The sequence below is a fragment of the Anser cygnoides genome, chromosome 14 (genome assembly GCF_040182565.1).
Source record: "Anser cygnoides isolate HZ-2024a breed goose chromosome 14, Taihu_goose_T2T_genome, whole genome shotgun sequence".
Lineage (NCBI taxonomy): Eukaryota > Metazoa > Chordata > Aves > Anseriformes > Anatidae > Anser > Anser cygnoides.
Genome location: NC_089886.1, coordinates 15,115,701 through 15,129,486, shown reverse-complemented (window position 1 = coordinate 15,129,486; position 13,786 = coordinate 15,115,701). Strand labels below are relative to the sequence as shown.

The 13,786-nt window shown below is 35.1% G+C and overlaps 1 protein-coding gene across 2 annotated transcripts in view; it reads left to right on the top strand.

Moving 5' to 3' along the window:
* Nucleotides 1-13,786, top strand: part of DOCK2 (dedicator of cytokinesis 2) — a 186,260-nt gene that overhangs the window by 33,408 nt on the left and 139,066 nt on the right. For both annotated transcript variants that reach the window (XM_013178483.3, XM_066977079.1), the window contains exons 21-24: nucleotides 142-242; nucleotides 3,555-3,689; nucleotides 5,813-5,921; nucleotides 13,663-13,733. In XM_013178483.3, coding sequence (XP_013033937.2) covers nucleotides 142-242; nucleotides 3,555-3,689; nucleotides 5,813-5,921; nucleotides 13,663-13,733 — 416 coding nt within the window. The remainder of the gene's footprint in view (nucleotides 1-141; nucleotides 243-3,554; nucleotides 3,690-5,812; nucleotides 5,922-13,662; nucleotides 13,734-13,786) is intronic.

The following is a 13,786-nucleotide window of genomic DNA, read 5'->3' as shown; positions in this document are numbered from 1 at the left end:
GGATATTACTATTTCCAAAACTATATATAAAAAAAAAGACACTTTCAAAATAGTGGTTTATCACAGATGTTTCAGGAGACTAATGTTTTCATTTGAAGTGTGACTTTACGGAAAAGGCTAATTATGTCCATCTCTGTTCAGATATATATCATAGGACTCATTGCAGACCGTAAATTTCAGCATTTTAACACTGTTTTGGAAGCATATATCCAACAGCATTTTAGTGCAACCTTGGCATACAAGTAAGTTTTTTTCTTTTTTCTCCCTTTTTCTTTATTCTAAAACCTCTGCAATCAAATTAAATAAAGGAAATACTGTTATTTTCTAATGTAATTGTTAAAGTTGTTCAGATGCTGCTTTTTGCTTATCTGGAAACAAACCTGCCTGTGAGAAACAGATATGACCATAGGTAGAGTTAATTGACAAAAAGTAATTGATTTGGGGTTAAACAATTCTTTGACATTCATTTTTCTCATCTGAATTATGTTGCTGTGTCTACACATCATCTGTATCCCATCAAATTTGTCAAAAATTTGCTATTAATCCTCTTCCTTTACATTCCTGATCTTAATCTGAAATGCTTTTAGTGGGGACATGAGGATGTCATTAACCCATTTATGTAGGTTTCCACATATTCTTTTAGAGCAAACAAACTCACGGGGGAAAAAAAAATGGAATCTTTGTATGCAGTTCACTATCTGATACTGTACCTGAAAGGTTTAGGTGCATTTAAATCAAATTTTCAATTTTGTTACACGGTCTGTTGTGAACTGGAGTCTTACTATTTACTACACGGTCATTCCAGTGGGAAGGTAGAGTGGTTGAATCTTCCATATAATGCCCAAATGGGAAGGTACGCTTTAATAGAAAAGAATAAAAACTGTGGAGACACATAGACACATTATGCAATAAATTTAGTACTGGATTTGTTCTTTATTCTAAACATACTTTTGGAGGTAGTAGTAGGATAAAATTGCTTTGGCTTATGAAGAACTATGATGTTAATCAGTTTCTGCACATCTCTGGGAAGTGCCAATAGGATATATATATTTCATTTACCTTAAGTCTTGTTCTGGCAGTTCAATGGGGTGAGTGATTGAAACAGAACTTTAATTGGAGATTTGAATAATGGATAAAAGACCTTATCTGAAGGTTTGGAATAGGTGAAAATATATTGTACTGTTTTGTGATGAATATGCACCAGTTCCAGTTGAACAGGAAAAGTCCCCCAGATGTTGCATTAGAAGATAAGATTGCTTGCAGTGCACAGTCAATCCTTTCTCATGTTCTAGGGAAGCTGAAGTCAGATTTATTGGGCCTAGAAAGCTCAAGCAACTATGTGGTCTTTAATTCTCCTTCATTCCATATGTAGTTAGCACATGCAATTTAATGCATTAGTATTGTGAAAGTAGAGAAGATCTGGTACAGAACCTCTTAGGACAACCTAATTTGTTTGAAGTCTTTCGAAGACTTACCTGACTGGCATTTTCTAATGATTTAATCAAAGCTGCAGAGGCAAAATCATGGTTAAGGTTGTTCTCAAAATCTTGCACTTTCTTGGAGCCATTCCTTCCTAGTACACCATGGATGATACAGTCTGTCTCAAGAATAATTTATGAAATACAGATAACTGTATATGGCCTAATTCATAGTCAGGAAGGATATACTGTGTCTCAGACATACTACGACCACTTTTTCTTTCACATGAAGCTGCCCCTAAATTTTGGAAAAGGAGAATTGACTGTAGGACACAACTTCTGCTGATTCGCATTTAAAACAATATCTATGATATGAGAGGTTTAAAGAAAAAAACAAAACAAAACAAAAAAAAACAAGAAAAAAACCTTCTGTTTCCTTCACTTGATATAAAGTAGTAAGACACATTAAACTAATTATTTTGTGATCAAACATGAGTCTGATGTTTTTCATAGGAGCATATTTTTAACGTTGGGTATTATCAGCAAAAGATTACCTTTCCTTGCCTCAGATTTTCTTCACTGCTCCTTTATACCCAGTGTCCAAGTTAAACATGAGTTCTTATAGAGACTTACACCTCTGGAGATTTGAGCAGATACTCAAAAGCTTTGGATGTGAGGCATGACAATTTATAGTACATGGAAATAAGTTGCCAGGTCAGCAGCAGATTAACTTCGGTCAGTAACTTTCCTGCAGTTAGTTGTCATTGTGTTATTAGAGGCATTTTCTGATGCTAGCAATGATGCATTGCTAATTATCCTTGCTCCAGTGTAATGTGAAGAGTTTTTGTAATAGCCTGTACTTAGACCCCAATGCCTAGATTCCCATTGTCAGGTGCCACTGATTAGGCCAATTGAAGGTGTAGGTCAGTCAAGCAAGGAAGATTTGTTGAAAGTCATTCCTAAATAGATGTTTTGACTCCATTAGATGATAAGGTCTTTTGGTCAAACTGTGAGGTCTTCACTCAGTTTCTGTTTAGTCATCCATTTGTACCTAGTTCTTATGTAGAGTTACGAGAGGACTTAACATTGAGAGCTGAGGGACCTTGAGTGGATTGACACTGCATATAAGTTAGATAAATTTTATTCTAACTCACTATAGAGCTGTGAATTCAGAGAAGCAATATGAAGTAGTAAATAAAAAAAACAAAATGGATGTAGTGCCCCAGAAGGCTGAGAGTATGATATTTTGGTTCTGAAATCTGACGTAGGCTGGTGCTGTGGGGCTGACAATGTCTGTATTTTGTGCAGTAGCTAGAGGTTCTTGGAACTATTATTTCCATGTGAGTATGTCCCAGATATAATAGTCACTTCATAATGTTTCATCATTCCAGCTAGTGAACTGTTAAATTTCATCAACAACCAAGTACTAGTTTGAGTTTGGTTGGTTGGTTGGGGTAGGGGATAGTGGGATAGTAGGTTCCCATTGTTGTATTGATCTGCAGGGAAAAAATAAAACACGCTGATTTCAATTTTTTTTATGGTCATGTTATGATTAAGATTACATCCTTAATATTACTTTAATCATTTAGGATAAAACTAAAACTATAAATATAGACTTTGATTTGTAGATGAGCTTTTGCACTTTGATAACAGGCTGTATGTTAGTTTAGCAAAAACTGCCTTTGGATACAAAACCGGGAGGTATTTAAATAAAATACATACCTCAAGCAGATATTGCAGTGTACAGGAAGGTTGAAACATTTACAATCAGTTAATTTAAAGCATGTAGTGCTGTTGAACCACTGGATTGCTACTTAATGCAGGTAGGTAGGCAGAAATAACATTTGTGCTACCTTGTAGATATATATTATAAACATTTTTTAAAACGCTTCCAGGATTGTGTGAAATTATGCTGCTGGTTTGAGATTTCAGATTGGTTTCTTGTTTGTGCAGTTAAGAATTTGCTCATTTCTTTTATTCTGATAGAATTTGTGTGACATGAACACAAAAATAAATGCTGTATGTTCTGTTGTGTGAATGCTTGATTAGGAATAAATATTCTCTTTGAGTTGGCAAATGAGTTAGAGAAATTAATTTTAAAGAAGGTTATTTTAAAAATGTCTTTTTTAACTACAGGAAACTAATGAGTGTTCTGAAGACTTACTTGGATACCTCTAGCCGAGGAGAACAATGTGAACCTATCCTAAGAACTCTGAAAGCACTGGAATATGTTTTCAAGTTCATTGTTAGATCAAGGACGTTATTTTCACAGTAAGTGCCCATGCTATAGCCACTTAATTATCTGTGCAATACCACAAAGAGTAGTAGACCTGTGAAACAGAAGAATTTGATTCCAGAACTGTTTTTTTTTAATTATTTTTTGTAAATAAAACACAAACATTTTCTTATACTGCAACTGGCCTAAAATACAGACTTTGCTAAGATAACATTTTTTGAGAGGGAATCCTCAAATAATTGCTATGTGATTTACAGGGTAGGCTCCAGAGATGTATTTAGTAATAGCAGCCAATTTCAAAGGATGATTATTTCTTGTATCAGATGGCTTGGCCTAAGACCAATGTATGCCCAAACATTGTGACAGATGGTGTGAAGCTGTATGCTTGTCCTTGAGATAGTTGTGTTCAGAAGTTCAGAATGCAAAGAACAAGGTAATCTTCAGTAATCATTGTCCAACTGAATGTAGAGTTACAGACAAGCAGGAGCTTATAAGAAATTCTAAAAGGACTAGATATGTATAGCTCAGCCAAACAGATGAGGCATATTGTTTATGAGTGGTATTCAGGTATAGGGAAAAGGGAGAAAAGGAGAAAGAAGGAGTTGGAAGGAAGAAAACTATACTGTAGTGACTGTGGCCCCCACTTCCTCCACTGGCTCTTAAGTATTCTCCCTGCATCCCACCGATCCCATCCACATCCTCTTTTCTTTCTTCATTCCTGCTGTCTCTGCATTTATCCTCAGCTGTTTCCCCCATAGTACTTGTTCTGTTTTTCCCCTGATACTTGCCTGAAGAGATGCGGTGCTGGAAGATAGATAGTGACTAATTCAGGACTGTGGGTACACCCAGTTGTTGGCTGTAAAACTTGAGGGTTGGCAGCCAACAGAACAGGGAAGTGTTCTGGTTTTGTCTGCTTTTGGTAAGTAAGAACTGTAATACAACTTTTCTCTGTTACTCTGCCCAGTTCTTCAAAAAATCCACATAGGTGTGTAGTTTTGTAAAATTAAGTATATTATTTGTTGAATTATGAAATTCTGACTGAAATAGGAGTAGATTCAGAACTGGTTGGCTACTGGTAAATAGTTCCTTAGGCATAGTTTTGTCTCTAAGAACTTGCTATTTATAGATAGATAGAGACAAACAAGATGAGAAGCTGTAAAAACAAAGGGGATGGCGCTCATGGGGATAGAATATAGCTAGCAGTGCAAAAGCTTTGTTTTAATTTTTTTAATAGGTGTCATGGCAAAAGGGGATATTGTGAGCCTTGTTGGAGGAAGCATTGCGTAGAGCATTATGGAAAATTTGTTGCAAGGCTGATGGTTGGAGAAGCCAGGGATTTTTTGTTGCTTGTTTGTTTTTATTTTGTTTTGCTTGAAGAACTTCAGTCTCCATCTTAATCTTCAGTATTAGTGGGCAGCAGAAAGTGTGTTCATCTGACAGTCTATGATAAATGGAGTTGTTGCAATATGGTGCATATTCAAGCGAGTACCTGTACATATCTATTTGTTTTAGTTTTCCTTACAACAACCTTAACCAAAGTTAACCAAAGGTCTGAAACTCTATATTCAGTTGGACAATCATTATTACAGACTGTAATTGTTCTTGTAAGAATATAGCTGCTGAAAAAAATAAGGAATCAGTTAACAGTATCTTCTGGTACTGAATATCTGTCTCAAGTTTTTGTGATCTAACTTTTCACAGTCAAGACTGTCAGACTGGACTATGAAAAAGGAGGAAATGTGGGAAAAATGGATTTGTATATTTTATTCCCTTGAGAAAAGTTGGGATTTAGGATTAATTTTTGAAGGTTTAGAATAGCCTTCTCTGAGATGAATCTTCTGAATTAATAGAGCTGAGACAGATCCTCACTTGGAAAGTGAACTTTTTTTTTTATTTAAATAACTTCAAATATATGAGATTTCATTATTTAGAGGCTTTTTTCAAAAAAAAATAATCTGAAAACTTTGTTACATTGTGCTCAAGCTGAAGAATACTTACTACAGTGAACAACAGATATAACAATTGGGGGAAATATCTATGTACGTAATATTGGATCAACTTTTAAAATCTATTTTTAAGTTATTTTTGAAACTTGGTACACTTAGAATGATGAAAATTTCCTGATTCTGAAATGATAACACAGTGCATGTCTTGACAGATTATATGAAGGCAAAGAGCAAACAGAATTTGAAGAATCTATGAGGAGACTCTTTGAATCCATCAACAACCTGATGAAAAGCCAACATAAAACTACCATTTTGTTGCAGGTTGGTGTGTTCTTGGAAATTTTATTTTTATTTTATTTTTTTTTAGATTTTTTCTTGTATGGGGTTTTGTTCCTTGGTGTTTTATTGTTTTGTTTCATTTTGGTTTTGAAATTGAGGGTAAGACAGTCTTAGGTAATTTATCTTTTGTTTCTCTTTTGTAACTGTCCTTTATTCAAGATCACGTTCCTTAGTAAATTTGAAGTAGAAAAGGTCAGGAGAAGATAAATTTATATAATTTCAAACATGCAATGAGTGACTGAAAGAACTAAAACATGGATGGTAGAATTTCTCAAGGAATATAAGGAAGTGAAGCCTCCAGTAAGAGCTGAGCATTTCTTGAGTTTCTTCAAGTTGTGCTGAACAGGTATTCTACCATCTTAGTTTGAAAAGTAAGCTTGATAGTATCAGCATTTTGGAGGTGAGTTACTTAACTGAAAATAGTGTTAGTGTTTCCCATACATGTCAGTGTTAATTATTCTTACGTTTTAGAACCCTGTGCTTTAAGAAAACTAGAAAAGCAGGAACTATTGGGCTATTAATATCAAACAATTGGTATGTAGTTCTATATTGAAATAGAATGTTACCAGGGCCGTGTGCTTAAAGTAGGAAACAGAAGATTTTACTGGATTACTGCAGTATTAATGCTTCATACATTCTTTCCCTGAACTCATTGTTTTATTAGACTTGAGTTTTCCTTTGGTTCTGTGTTTTGATTCCTTCTGCTTTGAGGTTTAGTAGAAGACTGGAAAAATTTTCTACCTTGAATAAATGTTCCCAGGTGAATGATGGTCTTGAGATTTGTGTTCTCTGACACTTTGCCTGGAATGATGCATGCCTGCGAAACAGCTAAACATCAGTATTACTTCAATTGTATAATGCCATGATTATAGTAATGCTTTAAAAGCATTTGAAAACAATTCAGATACTATCTGTGGTTATTTGACACTTCTGCACAGATGTTCGGGGGAATAGTTTAAACATTTGAAAGACATAGCATCAGAATCAGAAAACTTCAGAAGAAGAAGTTTCTAACCAAAAGTAATACTGGAAGAGATTGTTTTTATAACAATGTTTGTTCTTGTGGTAGTTATACTGTATTAGTATGTTAATTATCTACCAAATAGATCTTGGTGGCTTTTATGCTACTCAGGAGAGCCATGTCATGTCAGTGCATGAATGGAATGAGAAGTATCCCATTGTAGTTAAGATCCTGCTGCTGGAAATAAGGTTCTTGGAAAAACAAAATGAAAAAAAAAAACTGTCGTAAACTCAATAGGCATGTCAGTCACAACAGCTTTCACAAAGGACGATATATATCTCAGTGACAATTTGGAGGAGACTTCAGTTATGGTACTTGAGCCTCCTTCTTTGGCAGGTAGATGAGAATTGTCTGTAACTGGCCAGAAAACTGGAGATCATTTCTGCATTGGGTGAAATGGACTGGAAAGGGGTGGAAATAGATTTGTAAATCTGCCTCTGCCTAAAACCAATACTGATTTTTCCCATTTAATTTTGGGATGTTAAACATTGTACTAGTGCTTATTTAAATTTGCAGGGTAAGGGACAGGTTATTTCTCAGAGATACTACAAAAGCACTTGATTTCATAGGTGTTATACCTTATAAACTTCCCAAATACCTGTGAAGTTTAGTTTGGAAAATGTAAAGAATTATTTTGAAATCTAAAGTGTCTTTTGGTCTCTGCTAATTATTTTATTTTATTTTTTTAGACTCAGAAACTTGGAAATGAGTATTTTAGTAGGTAGTAATTTCTGAGTCACTTTTATTGATACCAGTCATACTCAGACTTGTGTTGAATATTAATTGAGTCAGGGGAAGATTGTTCCTAAAACTACATGTCATATGGAACAGCCTAGTCAGTGCCGGAAGCACTTTATTGTTTCAGTTTAACTAATTTTATCTTCAGAGTGATATCTTACTTTCTAATCTGTTACATGCTGTATAAATTTATGAAAAGCTTAAAAATAAAAATCTAGCTTTTCAATGTCCTGTTCTAAAATTAGCTGAAGTGAATAGATACTTTGACTTATCTGTCTTTCTCAAAGCTCAAGAAGTAAAATGTGTTTCTCTTTTCCAGTGTTATTTATATAAGCTTTGAACAACCAAAAGATTAAATTGTTAGTTTATTGTAGGTAAACTAAAAATTCATATGTAAATCCAAATTAGCCTTTTTTTGATACTAATGGAATTGATGAAGTTACCTCTTTGGCTTAAAGATGCAGACAGAATGCGTTTCTCAACTTCTGCATCACATGATGGTGTCATTTTACTACAATTAGGATCACTGTTTCAATATCCTAACTTTGCTGATGCAGGGCATTTTCTGATGTTTGAAAGCACTCGTATGAAGTGTGAAGTGTTTTCAAGTTTTGGAATGGTGCTTTGTAAAGAGAGAAACACCGGTAGGCAAGATTGGGAATGTTATTAATTCACAAGTGTGAGATTCTATGTGGATGTGCAGAATTAAGGACCTCTCCTTTTAGGAGAGTTATTACATATTTACTTGTAATTCTTTAAAATGAAGATTTCGGAACCTAACTAGTTCACTGATGATGATACTGAAGTAGTCCAGGTCTTCTTCAATAGTAGAGGTAACCTGGTTTTTGTTTTTGTTTTTAAATTTGTCTCAACAGCATGATATTACAATTCTGTTGCATTTATCAGTTGCCTCTTTGTAGCCATTGCTGATGAATTCTTGTAGTCTTTAGACGGGGTTTTTCAGAAAATCTATACCTCTGAGGATAAACCTTGTGAAATCTGGAAAGCTGGAAATAGATTTCCAGAACCTGCAAATAGTTCAAAGGAGAATCCAGGGATTGGGGGGGGGGGGGGGGGGGGGGGGAGCAGTGAGAAGTTTTCGGTAACTTTCCCTTCTGCAGATACGATTTGTATAAAGTATCTCTGTGTATATCATCTCTTTTTTATTTTGAATAAAATCTGATCAATTATTTTTGAATTTCAGGTGAAGTGTTTTATAAGGTCAAACTCTTGATATCTGATTTGTGCTCTGTGCCTGTGCCTTTTCACTGACAAGCCTATGCTCTCAACCTGAAATTACAACTGAAAGCCCTGCTTCTTTCCAAAAGTTGTGCTGTCTCTCTGGTGGGTGCATCAGATTTGACCTACAGATAATTTTGTCTGTTGCTAATGTTGGCCATGCCCAGCTTGCTGTTAGGCCCTGATTTTAGTAAGCAGTACTCTCAATTCCACGCATGCTTTCATATGACACATTCTCAAGGTCATAGAATCAAAAGAAGAAATTGTTTATGGCACTGAACAGCATGAAAACAGTGTAGTATGAAGATGCTATCTTATTCCTCTCAATCTTTACCACGCATTTTTGACCCATCCATACTGCTGCTGAATGATGCTGCAGTAGATTCTATGAGTTTAAAATGGTACAGAGATACATAGGTAATTTTTGAGAGAATAAGGCTGGAAAGGTGCTGACAGTGATGCTTAGGTTGGGGTGTACAATATGTGACAGCACAGTAAGTTGCAGAGTTGCCTTGATAGCAAATAAAATTAGACTAGGAAGCAAGGCACCAGTAGCTTCTGAGAATGTTCTTTTCATCTCATGGATACTTGAATACGTATAATGTAATGTTGCAAAAGAGGGCAACTAAAAAACTAAGCTTAGTCGGGAGTAAAGGTTAAAATAAATTTAACATTATATTGTATATGTATGAAATAATTCTCTACAATGCTGTGGAGTTTCTGTATCCTGCTTAAAAATTAATCTCTAAGGTCTGAAGAATGCAGAACATTCTGTTCTGCTTACTAGGAGATTTTTATGACTTCATTAAGGGCAGTGGTCAGTTGTGTCCATAGTGCATCATTTAAAGCAATTACTGCAAATGAAACTTAGCAGTTTAAAAGAATGAATATACTTGCTATTGTACTTCAGATGGTACTACAGATCTGAGTATAATGGTAGCTACATCCTTCCCTTTTCCCTCCTTGTACAGATACAAAATAGGTACTATATGGGAAGGCAAACAGCTCAAAAATTCCTAGTGTCTCTCCAGTATTGCTTGAATTATTTCATGGTCACTGGTGGCACTATCCTTTGTCAAACATCTTTCAGAGCAACTGTGAATTAGTATAAAACAAAATTCAGAAGATCCTATTGTAGAATACCTTCACCAACATATTACTGAAATAAAACTGGACCTAGGACTAGTTTCTAGTCTACCGATTTACAGGTATCTGTACAGGTGTTTTAAATAGCCCCATTATTTCACAGTCCTGTAGAGAATACATTTTGTTCACCCGTTTCAAAGAGGTACTAGTGGATAGGAGCAGAAGAAGATTTAATCTTGTTCAGGTGGCAGCAGCATTTAAATACTCCTTTGACCTTCCTGGAGTTGTGTATGAGTGTAGAGATGATGTGTGCAGAGGAAGAGTTTTATCTGAAGGTATTTTAAGCCAGCTTGATGTACTGTATGTACATCTTTGCCCCAGCCCAAATTCTTTCTTGTTGAATCAAGAATTATTTCTATGTAAAACAACAAACAAGTAAAAGCTGGCTAAGGTACTGCAGTAGACTCTCATAGAAATAAATTAAGACAATAGCTTTATCCTTTTTAAAATATCTAAAAAGGAGCCAAAGAAAGCAATGCCCTGATTGTATTTACTTTAATCTACCTATTCCCAATGAAGGAGAGACTAGGTTTTTAACAAGGAATTTGCAGTGTAGAGACTTACGGAGTCTACCATAGATTTGATTCTAAGACTTTTTTGAGCAGCTCTTTCATCTTTGCAAGGTTTAGTACAGAAGCACTGTGATGTTGATAGCTAATCAGGAAACAGTAGACAGGTTCTCATTTAGTGACAAAACCAAAAGCTTGTCTAGCCATTAGCATATTAAAATTTCAATTTGATAACTGAAAAGAAAATCACTTCTTCCTTGGTCTTTTTCAGTAAAATGGGATATTCCTGCTAACATTCTCCTACTGCTGATTGTGTTTTCATGTGCTTTTCAATTTATTGTTGGCCTTGCCTCGTTACTTACACTCCTGTCGCTCACTAGGAATATTTCAGTAAGCTCTACTTTTACTTTGCACATCTTATACACCTATCATAACTGTCGTCTTATTCATGTACATAAATTTCTTGTGGACAAACTGAAATATTGATGTAGTGGTGGGATTGCTATGTATTTCAAATGCTCAGTTTATGCATGTGAAAGGTCTATTCATAAATACTTGTTTGGACTAATCTTTGTCTGATAGTTTAAATATTTTTCTGGTTATATGAAACCGAGATCTAGAAACTCAGGAAAAGTAAATGTTTCGTGGTTGAGATTCTGTGACCTGTTGACTGTATGCAATATGATTCTGATACTTTTTTATACATTGAGTTAGAATTCTCTCTATAGTAGCCAAAAATCAGGTATTACTTCTGCTCTGATATCATTTGAGTGCAGCCTACCCTTTTCTCTTCAGCCTGGAAAGTGATATAAATAGTACAATAAATGGTTATTGGTCTTTTTTAAAAGGATGGCAGGCATACAGTAGTATGATTTTTTTTTTCCCCCCATTTATTCTATTTTATAGGAATGCACACCAGTGTGGCTTTGGTTTTTTTTTTTAGACACCAAGTTATGTAGTAATCCTATGGAGTATCAGTATTCTTTTCCAGTTCCTGTTTTATGATTCAGTTACACCTCTTGATAGGGCTTCTGCTGTTGGGAGAATTCCCTTCATGACTTTTTGTGGGCTTGAGACTATTTTCTAGATTTTTCTTTGTTGTGTAAGTTTGAGTAGGACAAAGACTTGGGTCTCATGGTTCAAGTATCTTTTGGGGATTTTACTTCAAAATTTCCTTTTCAGTTTCTTCTGGAGAAGAGAAGAATTTTAGCTGTTTGGGTTAACATACAGGTTGTATTGAGTTTTATTCAAATGGCGGGAGAATCTCTTGTGGCACATAGCTGTAAGTATTTATTAGCAAGACAGAGCTTTTTGCCCCATCATACTAAAATCATTGACTTTTTCTGTTTCTTCCTAGAAGCTATCAAATCACTTAACAGCGATTTGATATCAGCAGTGATTTCTGAAACACACTATGACAGATGGAACGTGCTTTTATAGTGTTGTTTTGGAAGCATATAACTGTCAAAACTCAGTGTTACCACTTGAAAATGCTAGGCCTGTGTATAGGCAAGCATAAGAATTAAAGAACACTTTAATGATGAGAGCACTGTGGAGCCCTTTGTAATGTTTTTGTTGAATTAATGACTTACTCTACGCTTAAATCATTTGTTTTACCTTGTTTAAAGGAAATATAAAGTGTTCTGAGACTTCCCCTGATGTGTAGCAGTAGCTCATAATTACAAAGCACACGTGCTTATAGTTAGTTCAGTTTGTTACTTATTGTAATTTAAGTATGTATGGACTTTAGGGGCTAATGGCAAAACTCCTTTTTGGGCTTTTTAAAGTTAATTTGGGTTTCGTGTTTTGCCATTGTAAAGCTGAAAGTGCATTCTTTACTTATTACAGTTCATGTAAACAAATGACATAAAGCAAAAACTATGCTCATTTGCAAGGTGGGCAGTAAACTCCACTATTCTGAGTGAAAACAGTGTCTAATTGCAGCATGCATTTATTGGATAAAGGGTTTAATCAGTCCTGTAGTGTACATTGTATCACATAGAAGAAAAGGCAGTAAGTCTTTGTGTAACCTGTAGTTTGGGGATTTGTTCTTATTTCTTTCAGTAGCTCAGGAAGTATCATAGGTGGAACATGCCTATTATGGAAAATCAGAGCTATATCAGAAATAGAAGACTTTGCAGTAACTTAGTTCCCAGCAAAATGTTAGTAGCAAGTTACACCCAAAAGTTGCATAATAAAGTAAAGCTGCTATTAATTTTGTAATTCGCATTATCTGGACCACGAAGAGGTTAGTCAAATTAAAACTTTATATAGTTTATTCTCTTTAGTATAGTTGGATTTATAGCAGCATGCTAATGTAATTCATGATTTCCAAGTGTTTTCTTCAATAGTAAATTCAGTGAAGGCTAAAATCTTTCAGCTCAAAAAGAATTTTATGACAGTGAGTAGTGCAAGTTAGTCTTTGAGAATGTTTGTGTTTAAATGCTAGTGATGATTTTTAATTTGAGGATTACTTGCTTGAGTATTCTTGTCCATGATCCTTGTCTTATTTTAAGGTTTGCTGATTCCACAATGTTATCAAAATACATCTCAGAAATGACTAGGAAAAAATATAACCTCATATAGTTTAGCTGCAGATGATTGGTTAGGGACACGATGCTCCATTTCATCTTCCACAGGAAGCGTAGCCTTTGGGGTGGTTAGGTGACTGTTATCCTTTCTGCCCTCTGCTTGGCACATGTCTGGGACAGACTGATATAGGTTATGATCAAATTGCTCCTGTATTGATCAGGGCTCAGTTTACATATTTGCATAATAAAGGTGGTCTTAGTACCAGTGGTTTGCAAGCGGAATGTGATTCAATTCATGCTATTGTATTGAAGTTTTTCTTCAACATCTTCAGCATAAGAGCCCTTGTGTAAGTACTGCTTTGTGTTGAAATTGTATTAAAATGCCATGTAAAATCTTAGTCTGAGAGAAGAAGCCCAAATTTATCACTTTGTTTTGTGTGTTTCTGTTTCAGTGTTTGTATTCAGTGCTCTGTGTTGTGTTTGTATGATGTATGCACAGATAAATGTACGAAAAGAACACAATTTGTATTTCAATTCAGGTTGCTGCTTTGAAGTACATACCATCAGTTCTTCATGATGTTGAAATGGTCTTTGATGCCAAGTTACTGAGGTGAGCTGATTTTGAACATTTAATAGATGTATCTATCACATGATGTGTACAAT